This window comes from Pyrgilauda ruficollis, unplaced genomic scaffold (genome assembly GCF_017590135.1).
Source record: "Pyrgilauda ruficollis isolate IOZ18807 unplaced genomic scaffold, ASM1759013v1 scaffold108, whole genome shotgun sequence".
Classification (NCBI taxonomy): domain Eukaryota; kingdom Metazoa; phylum Chordata; class Aves; order Passeriformes; family Passeridae; genus Pyrgilauda; species Pyrgilauda ruficollis.
Genome location: NW_024508988.1, coordinates 1,773,139 through 1,783,895, shown reverse-complemented (window position 1 = coordinate 1,783,895; position 10,757 = coordinate 1,773,139). Strand labels below are relative to the sequence as shown.

Below are 10,757 nucleotides of genomic sequence, written 5' to 3'. Positions count from 1 at the left end.
CGAGCCCCTCGCCCTCCCTCCGCCGCGGGTTCCGCTGTCCCGCCGCTCCTGCTCCCCGCGTCCCGCCTTGGGCTCCCGCAGCCGCCGCCCCAGCCCGGCCCGGCTCCCGACCCCGCTCCGCTCCCCCACAGCCGCGCAGCGCGAAGATGGCGGCGTTCAAATTCCTCCTGCCGCCCCTCGGCCGCCGCATCCTCCTGCCCGCCGCGCGCAGGGCTGAGGTAAGGGCGAGGGGCGGCGGGGAAGGCGGGTCCGAGCCCCTCCGCCTCGCCCTGCCCGCCGGGTGACCTTGGCGGGGACCCCGCCCGCAGCCGCCCGCGCCGGGCTGGCCGTGTGTGGCGGGGGCCAGCCGAGCCCCGGCGGGCGGCCGCCCTGCGGCCCCGGGCAGGCGCTTCCCGCCCCGCGGGGAAGGGAAGGCTCGTCCCGATGCAGCCCCGCGGGCGGCGGGAGGAGGAGGGAGGGCAGAGCGCGGCCCCGCCGCAGGCCCGGGCCCGCGGCGGCTGGGGATGCGGTGACCTTGAGAGGCTGGCAAGGAAGTTGGGCTTTGAGGTTTTTTGGTCTTGTTTTTATATGTATTTTATTATTATTAATTTGGTTCTCCATCATTTCAAAAGGCAGCACAGTTACAGTGTGTTACTGTGTATTGCCATGTTGCTCCCACCGCCTCCTCTCCCGGAGGTGGACGGCAGGTGTGCACAGCTTGCTGGCAGCCCCGCCATCTACTGCTATCCATAAACGTGTGCTGTGCAGACGCACAGCTCCCTTCCTACGGGAAGCTTCTGCCAAACCTCACAGATTTAATGGTTTCCAGCCCACATGTAACCATAGCAGTTTTTTTTTTTTTTTTGCTTCTTCAGCCAGAAGTGTCTCTGTGGCTTTTTAAAATTTGTTTTATTTGAGAAAGCTCACCTTTTCATGCCTGTATTTACTACTCCTGATATCCTTATGGACAAATCTTAGCACTTTCAGGTTTTGTTTTACTATGTCATATTTTTGCTTTTCCAGATAATTAAAATTTGTTGATTATTCTAGGAAGGAGCTCATCTGTCCCCATGTTACTTCCTTAAACCTACCAGAACTGCTGCCAGTTCCTGAGGTGTTAGCTTGCTGTCTCGTATGCAGGAAAGCATGGGTGATCCCTGGTGCCTCAGGTCCCTGAAGGCCCATTGCTCTCAAACAGTGGGGTGGGTAGGGAAGGGACAAGGAGAGGATCATATTTAGAAGACCAGATACAGTCATTGGAGACATCCAACCTGCGAATGCACACTTGTGTAACACATACTTCTCTGTTCACCACTGCTGCACACAGTCGGGAAGATTAAAGAAAAGGTACCACGTGGCCTCTGAAATACTTTCCTGTGTGTGGGTACAGGGACACAGCAGGGGCCTGGCTTCCCTCCAGCCCTGGCCCTCAAGCCCTCTTGCAGCCCTGTTGTACTGTGATTCCCAAAGCTTAAAACACCTCTGGACCTGTTCTGACAGGTCCTTCCTGTTCAGAGGTCCCCATCACTGGATGCAGTGCTCCAGGTGGGTCTCAGCAGAGCAGAGCAGAGGGGCAGAATCCCCTCCCTAAATCTGCTGGCTACATTGCTCTGGATGCAGCCCAGGACACGTTTGGCTCTCTGGGCTGTGAGTGCCCATGTCTGGGGCATGTGCAGCCTCTCACCCACCAGCAGCACCAATTAGCCAATGAGTTCCTCTCCCAGTCTGTACAGGCCTGGGGTTTCCCTGATGCAGGTGCAGCACCAGCATTTGGCTTTGTGGAACCCTTTAAGATTCCCATGGACACGCTTCTTGAGCTTGTTCAGGTCCCTCTGGATGGCATTGTATCCGTCAGGGTCATCGGCTACACTAGTTAGCTCGGTGTCACCTGCAAATTGGCTGAGTGTGTAGTTCATCTCTCTTTGTCATTGGTGAAGATATTAAGCAGTTTGGTACCAGCATGACCCCCTGAGGAACACCATGTGTCACCAATACCCATCAGGACTCTGAGCCTTTGGCCACACCCCTCTGGATGTGGCCATCCAACCAATTCCTCATCCACCAAATCCATTTAATCAAATCCATCTCTCTTCAAATTAGAGACAAGGATGTGGAAGACTGTGTCAAAGGCTTTACAGAAGTGCAGATGAATCCCTTCGTGGGAATGATAGCCCTTCCCTTGTCCACTGATGTGGTCACTCCATCACAGAAGGAATATGATCAGGCAGGGCTTGCCCTCAGTGAAGCTGTGCTTGCTGTCCTGAATGATGTTCCTGTCCTTCTGTGCCTTAGCACAGCTTCCAGGAGGATCTGTGCCATGGCCTTCCCAGGCACAGAGGTGAGGTTGACATGTTGGTAGTTCCTAGGGTCCTCCTTTTTTACCCTTTTAAAAGATGGGCACAATGTTTCCCTCAGGGAAGTCTCAAGGGACAGCACCTGACTCCGTGACTTTTCAAGTACCATGGATCAGTGGAGAAACGTTCATGGTATAATTTGGCATGCAGAAGGCTGTTGCAGTGTTTCTCACATGACATTGTTTCTTATGACCCACATACTGATTTTTTATTGAGCCCATCAAAGCAGAGGAACATCAGGGTCTCCACTGGGAAGGAGGTAAGCTTCCATTCAGAAGGGTTTTCTTAATATTCAGTACAAACTCTTGCAGCTTTAATTATAAAAAGAGAACAGCTTGTGTAATATTGAAACTGAGCCAAAATTTGTTGCCCCGGTTGTAACTGTAAGAAACTGTTAAGGTAACTCTTCAGGGAAGAATTGGACTATGGTCTTCAAAGTGTGTAGATTACCTTGTTTATTTATTAATTTTTCTCTCTTTTGCAATATAATTTTTTCACTCCTGCTATCAAACTAGAACTTGAAACACCAGTAGTACTTTAGCTTCCAGATTTTCTGAATTTATTGAGAGTGTTTCAACATAGTGACTTAGGTGTCAATTTTAATTCTGGTTCCTGAACAAATACTTGAGTAGTATTAGTGCATGGCATTAGTGGTAAATAGTTAAAAGAGAAAAAAGGTAACTGTGACCTAAGTACATAACAGTACATACATAAGTATGATGACTACTGTGTAATGACTTTGCACTGTGAGGTCCGGGTTTGGGGGTGGAATTTATGTTGATTTCCCTCTTGCCCTCCATATTTCATGCTTTTTCTTGGAGTCTCCTTGATTATGGGCTGTTCTTCAACAATACAAGGATCTCTAAGACTATGTTAGAAAGTTCTAAGACTGCACAAGGAAACTGAGGGAAGGTTCACTCTGTCCCTGCTTATCATACTGCCGGTACAATGCTGTCCTTCCTATTGTTCTGTGACTTCCCCTCTAATTTTGTGGTGGTGTTGTCTTTCTTTCAGCAGTTTCTAATTATATTTAGTGTCTGGATGCCTTTGAAGATCATGTAGCAGTATGTAGTCTGTGGATGGCTCCAACTTGGGCTGAGGAATTGCTTTTGTAAATCTGTTCTCAGAAAGGCACAATTTGTCAGTAATTCAGGATGGAATTCTCTTGTTTTGGAGACCTGCACTTCCCTCACTCCTCACCCCTGCTCTCTCTTCCCCTGCTCCCCATCCCTTAGTATTTACAGCAGCAATATCTTTTTTTTTATCTATTTTTCCCCTTATCTAGGCAGAGGCATGGTCTTCATTTTAAAGCTACTGTATAATGCCTGTTGTTCATTGACTTATTTCTTTTATTGTTGTTGCAGATCTGTGGATGCTATTTTTCCACCAGCTGTCATCGCAACACCAAATTTTACACTGATCCAGTTGAAGCTGTAAAAGATATACCCAATGGGGCAACTATACTTGTTGGTGGTAAATATTTAAATTCTTTATAGTTGCAAGCATGTTATGTTAATGAGATACTTTTTGCTCATTTACCTTGTTTCTTTTACTGTTAACTAATTTGAGAATCCAGGGAATTGTATGATTTTTTTAAACAAGTGGTTTCCTAGTCTGCTCATGAGGGGCATACTCTTTCAGTGAGAAAATCCAGGTTGTGTCATAGGGAAGGGGAAAAAACCTCAGAAAAATAGGTTTTTTACCCAACTGGCAAAAACCAAAAATGACTCTGTTTGGTTGAATCCAGAAAATGAGCTTGGGAATTTTCAAGATAGCATTGTTATTTCGCATGGTTTGATTATTTTGTGTTTGAATTCTCTGTATCCTTTGCATAGTCTCTGGGTCTCTGTGACCTTCAACAAACTGCCTAACCTGCTTCTGTGTTAGGAGGTGAAGATAATACTTACCTATGTTACACTTAATGCTTATGTGTGGCATTTCCAGAAGAGTCAAGAAGCTGCATCATACCAACTTTCACTGTGACTTGAGCTTTTAGATATTGTAGATGCTTTCCACAATTTCATGCTGTTCAATCTGCATTTAAAAAAATTGATTTATCTATTTCTGAAGTTGTTTTAATATTGCAGAAATAATGAATGTAACATTGTAAAACACTTCAATGGAGATATGTAATGAGGCAAAATTTCTTCTGGAGGAATTTTGCCTTTTTTTTTTTTTTTTTTTTTTTTTTTTTTTTTTTTTGTTTGTTTGTTTTTTGTTTTGTTTTGTTTTGTTTGTTTTGTTGATTTGTGAAGAAAATATTTGAGGCCAAGACAGGTTGGCCTTGAAGATCTCAGGGGTCTTTTAGGACCTAATTGATTCTGTGAAAAGGTAGTGCTTGTAGTGTGACATGTTATTTCATTTTAGATGTACTGGAGTCTTGCATAATAGATGGGAGTGTGAGGCTCTTGTGCCTTGGTGGAGATCTAGATTACTGTGATTCCAGGCAGATATCCTCCCAAGGGTGTTCAGACTCCCAGAGTTTTATCACCTAATTACACAGGCTAAGCTACGGGATGTGCAGCAAAGATAGGAAGGTTAAATGGGTGGAAAGAGAAGGAAGAATTATGGGTACAGGGTTGAGGACACACATAAAGAGAGCCATGGCCCTGGAGCACTTCCCTAAAAACCCACTCTGATGGGTAAAGAGCTTTCTCCAAACTGGGAAGTGTCTGGTGAGTGGGAGATTCCAGTACTAGAGGGCAATCTTTCTAGAAACATTGGTTTATTTATTTGACTAAGGAGCTTCTCAGAAAAGATTTTTAATTCCCATACTTCTGAACATTCTGTGATCTTTCAAACACTTGTTACATAATCAATTTTTTTTTATTTTGTGTAGGTTTTGGATTGTGTGGGATTCCTGAAAACCTCATTGGGGGTTTACTGAAGACTGGGGTAAAGGGAATAACAGCAGTCAGTAACAATGCAGGGTAGGTATCCATATGTCTGTGGTTTAAAAAGTACAGACTAAAAATTCCAATTATGTGAAAAGGCTGATATATATGAAAAAATCTTTCTTTTCATCATCATAATTTTGTATTAACCAGACAGCTTGGTTTGAAAGTGTTTTTTTTGGAAGGAGTCCAGGAAGCTCAGTACTATATGTATACTCGACTTTGTCAAGGACCAATTGTCATGGTGTAGAGTTCCAGTTGCAGTAATATGGTTATATTACTATAAATATTTATATTTAAATTTAGGTATATTTAACTGGTTTACTGTAACTGGAAAGTCTAACTGAGAGGCTTTAAATCTAGTATCAGTGATATTGTGTGTGTGTTTTTTTGTGAAGTTCCAAATAGGGATATATTTTTTAAACTCAGTTTGGTGTTTTCTGATCCTGTTACTGTATTTGTTAGTTTAAAAAAAAAAACTCCAAGCAACACAAAAACAGTAGAGATTATCTGTGATGAATGAATGTAGAGTCTCTTTAATGGGTCTTCAGATTTTCGATGTATTTTTTTGTGATGTTTGCCCCTTAAGAAATTCATGTGAGGTTGAAATTGAGAATACTTCTTTCATGTATAATTTCTCATTTTCTCATTCAGGCTAATTTTTACACAAGCTCATTGCAAGTAAGCTTCACAATACCTAATGATGTCCATATAGAGAAATAACTACAACCACTTCTGTTGAAGCACATTGATGAAAATATAAATGAAATTAAATAAAAATATTAATATGTAAAATATTCATTGCATATTCATTGGATAACAGATTATTTGTATTGGTATTTGGTACATACACAGTCACATTTAAGCTCCTTAAAATCTTGTGGGAAACAATTTCTGCTGGATGATGAAAAGGAGAAAGAAAGAGAGAGATAATTTTGAGTGAAAAGATCAAACACTAGAGTAGAGATCATTAATTTTCCTCATAGTCTTATTTTTTAATAACACACATATATTTGCAGATAGAGAGATTGCACAGATATTCCTGAAGGGGAGGTGAAAGTCTGAGTATGAGAAAAGTAGAAAGAGGAGCATTGTGGAATAGGATGAAAAGGAAGACATTTTGTATTCTATTCAGAATATAGTTGCTGATGTTATAGGTTAGAATTAATTTATGTTGAAATAATGTTAACTTTCCTGAAAGTTCTTTGGATTTTGAGGTGGAAGTGATTTCTGTAAAACTATTGGCTCCTAGCAGGAAAGCAGAATTTAATTCCTATTCTCTTGAAACTAGTTTTGTATGAGCATTCATGAAAGCCTAGAGAGTTCCTCATGAAACAGTGTAACAAAATTAAAATGCTCAAGGGCATCTAGAATTTTTTTTCTAAAAGTCTAGTTTGTAAAAAAACCCCCAAGTTTTACTCTCCTGTTGCACAATATAATTTATTTTGAAATTTAATTAATAATAAAATAACTGTTTAATCTCTCTTTGCATTTACTGTATTACTACTGTGTGAAACTTAGCCTGCTATAGTATGGTAGTGTTTGGGAACCAGGTTAAAACACAGCTGTTGTCAGAAATAAAGTCAGAATTCTCATCACAGCAATTGATATAATTTCGAATCTTCTAATTAGCCTGTTAAAAAGCATGCTTTTCTTATACCATGCATCTTCTTAGCAACTTCTAATACCATGTCCAAAAGTTTAGTGGCATTATCAAATCTTGGAACAGTAATAAATGCTTTTACAACTGAAGTAGCACAGCAATCACATACCCTACAGCAGTTGTATTCAAAGGGTCAATTGTTCCTGTAATGTTGAGGTGTCAGGCACTTTGTGGAATGAGTAATTTGCCACTTTCAAATTGCCATATGGTCTAGTGTGCTTTTCTTTGGTGACCTTGTGTTGCAGTTGATGCCTGGCTGTGTTTCAGTTTCATGACTGCAGCTGCTTTCTTTTCTCCAGCTCTTCCAGCAAGTAGGAGGTAATTGGTTGTGGTCAGGTTTTCATGTCCTGCAGGGGTTAGCAGGCAGCCTGTAATTGGAGCAGGGAAGGAGCCAAGTGCACGGACAGACAGCCTATTCTGGAGAGCAGTGCAGCAACATGGATTAAGTCACATGCCTTTCAGTATGTGAGAACCTGGAATGTTACAGAGCTGTCTGGTTATAACTAAAATAGCAGCAATGGAGACAGCGATTCGCTTGCATCTCAGGGAAGGCAGTAATTAGGAAGTCCTGAAGTGTTCTTGCCAACTTTTCTAGCTGGAAACAAGGTTCAGCAGAGCCTAGAAATGCTTGGCAGTGTCTGGAAACGACTTTAAAGGAGTAGGATGTTCACAAGTTCACATCCTACTTACTGTTCTAGGCTGCAGTGTCGTTGGGAGGAGATTCCTCCTGCAAAAACTTGTTCAAATCATGCAATTGCTGGCAAGTGAGGTCCTGTTTTTTGGCCTATTTAAGGCTTTTCAATGACAGGTTGTAGAGTAGTGTAATGGGGTGGTCTTTGTCACACTGCTCAGCTTACTGTGTGCTGCTGCACATTGTGCCCGTGCTCATGCTGTGTGCTAGCCAGCAAAACATCACCTTTAAGAGCAGTTACTCTTTTGCCAAACCAAACAAGGCAAAGTGTTTGAAAGTGAAGCAGTTCAAATATCCAGTACCTCTGGTATTTACACAACTTGCTGCCGGGGAAACTGAAGCTTGTGAACCAGGGCAATAGTGCAAGATAACTGCAATAGATAGGTGTGCTTCTGAAATACATCCTCTCACACCTTCCCCTATAACTTGTTTTGCTTATATTGTTCATACTGTAAATACTTTATTTACACTGTGTTTTTTTAAGCCCTTTAAATTGAGAGTATTCCATCTCAGTAGGTTACCAAAATCCATTTTATTATGGATTTTCTTAGTTCTTGTTTTAATTTGATTCATTCTACATTTGCCAGTATTAAAATTAATGAAGATATTTAAAAATAGTAAATAAATGAAAGTAAATTAATGGATAAATAAATAAAAATTTTAAATCTCACTTTAAACATTGATTCAGTAAATTCCCAACATAGCTGGGATTAGTATGCCATACCTTTTTGGCTAATTTCTCCATGTAACTTAATGGTATTTGTTGCATTCTGATTTGAAGTTACGTGGAACTTGGGACTTGGGTGTTTTGACTCAGACTATGCTAAGACTTTGCTAATGCAGGCTACCTGTTGTTTCATGACCTGTGTTGCAACAAAAACTATCAACTTAGCCAAATATTTAAAATGAAAATTTTAAAAATGTGCATAAAATTATTATTTTTAATTAATTGTGCTTAATAAAATGGATAGTAATTTTGGCTGTAATCACATACTGAAATCACCATTTTCATTGTATCTACAGCCTGAATAGGCTGAATTTTACAGATTGAAAATGAAGCCAATTATTTGTTATAACTGTGTGTGTGGTCTGATTGTTTTATCACATTTTGGTTTTGTCTGTTTTTTAGACTTAAAAATGCATCCTTTTTGAATGCAGCAGTGTTGAATAAAAGGTGTTCACTTACACTAAAAATAGAGAAGTCACAGTTAAGATCATAATTGCTTATCACCTGGGTGATCATCTGAAAGGCGATTGACAGCATCTGTCAGATTATCACTGGTTTAGACTGTGTTCTTATAAGGCATTATCAGCTTTTTGAACCTTTGGTCTCTGTATTCTTTTTGAAGGTCTTTTAATGTTGCAATGTTATGCATTAGGAAGGAAAACATGACTTTGAGATTTGCTCTTTTGAGCATGATGCCTGAGTGCCATTACTTGGCTTTGTTAAGCATAATACTCTTGTTTTCATAATGGGTTGGGCTATTTGTGGTTCCCAAATCCCCAAAAGGCAGCACTCTGTGGGATCAGATGCAGTGGTAAACTCACTGCACCCCATGTTCTAAAGCACACAATATATCTTAATATTCTTTGCAATTAAATAATTTGGATTTAAAACAGCTTTGATAAATGTTCCGTAAGTTAAAGTTTAAGGTTATCTCATTTTTCAGTCATTGCTTTGAATTGTATTTTTCTGTTAAAACCAGAATGTGTCTGCCGTATTTGCCATGGATTCCCTGGATTTTCTTGCATGCAACCCACATGGCTTAATTCCACTGTTATTCTTACTAAAATATCTATCTAGCTATCTATCTGTCTGTCTGTCTGTCTTTATCTTACTTGCCCTTATTAAAAACATATTCAAATGTAAATGTATATATATTAAAAATACCATCATGTGGAAATTGCATTTTAAATTCACAGAAGATTATAAAGTTTTTCCATGTGGTATTAAGTACTGAGTGGTTTTAGTGGAACAAATTAGGTAATCTCTTGGTTCAGAAAGTTAAAATGTACCTGAAAATGTCTGAGGAACAGGCAAGGAGGCTTGTATGTACACAGAGACGGGATCAAGGTGATGCTCAGAGTGTCTTACATCATGTGTGTAAATTTGGTGTATTTATAAGAAATTCTTCAAATATTCCAAATTAGATATATTTTCAGAAATGGAAAAGAAGGCCACCTGTGACTCTTACCTCTCTTGGTAGAGAGAGAAGAGTGGAGTTATGTAAAATCCTGCACATGGCAAATTGCCAAAATCAGGAGACTATATATTTTCAGTGAATTTGATTATTTGAATTTGATTTGTTTTAATTGTCTTCATTCTTTGTAAAAAAAAATAATCTATTCAGGTGCTTTATTACTGCTGTTAAATTGCTGACATTGTTTGAACTGCAAATCCCTGAAAATCTGCCTAGGTCATCTAGCTAATTTTAGTGTGGAGGTGATTTAGGATTTTGGCAGGGCAAATTGTACTAACTTTGTATTACATGGAACTATTGAGAAATCAGCTGTGGAGATAACTTACTGGTTATGATGACGAATGAGAAAAAAAATAGATATAGAACTCATCATGGTTGAGGAACTGGTTATAGAAATGACAATGAAAATTAAACCTATCTTTCGGCTAGGTGACTTTTGAAGTGCGTGATTTTTGAAGTGCAATGCATTCATGATGACATTTAAACATTTATCAGATTACTTCTATATGATATACCTTCTCTGTGAAGGAAAAATATGGTACATTTTGGACCTTCTGAATAGAGTTGTTTTACTTGTTATTATGAAGACACAGTACACCATTTAATATCAGAAAGGAATGTGGAGAGAGGAGATTGCTGCTGATGCAACCATGCAATCTACGGTATTTCTCCTCTTCAGAAATTATCTGCCCTGTATGGACTTGGCCTGTATGCCTGCACCCATCACTGTCACAGGAGAAGAGCATCATTTTTGGAGGAGGGTGGTGGAGGAGCAATACTGCCATTTTGCTGTGAGACTCAAGAGGAAGTTATGAGAGCAGAGACAGAGTACTCATGAGAATACTTCAGTAGCAGAAGGACAAAGGTCCAGTGCAGACACTGCAGAGGAGGAGTAGAGGGATAGTAAGGCTCAGGAATGCCAGTTTGCACACAAGGCTTTGTGATTTTCCACAGCCCTGGCCTCCCTCCCACCCT

At 40.5% G+C, this 10,757-nt stretch overlaps 1 protein-coding gene across 2 annotated transcripts in view; it reads left to right on the top strand.

Moving 5' to 3' along the window:
- OXCT1 (3-oxoacid CoA-transferase 1) overlaps window positions 1-10,757 on the top strand; it is an 85,762-nt gene continuing 75,005 nt past the window's right edge. Inside the window, exons 1-3 of one of the 2 annotated variants that reach the window (XM_041472220.1) lie at window positions 1-218; window positions 3,698-3,806; window positions 5,173-5,263. In XM_041472220.1, the coding sequence (XP_041328154.1) occupies window positions 147-218; window positions 3,698-3,806; window positions 5,173-5,263 (272 nt within the window). In that variant the 5' untranslated portion in view covers window positions 1-146. The remainder of the gene's footprint in view (window positions 219-3,697; window positions 3,807-5,172; window positions 5,264-10,757) is intronic. The other variant, XM_041472212.1, reaches the window with a different exon arrangement.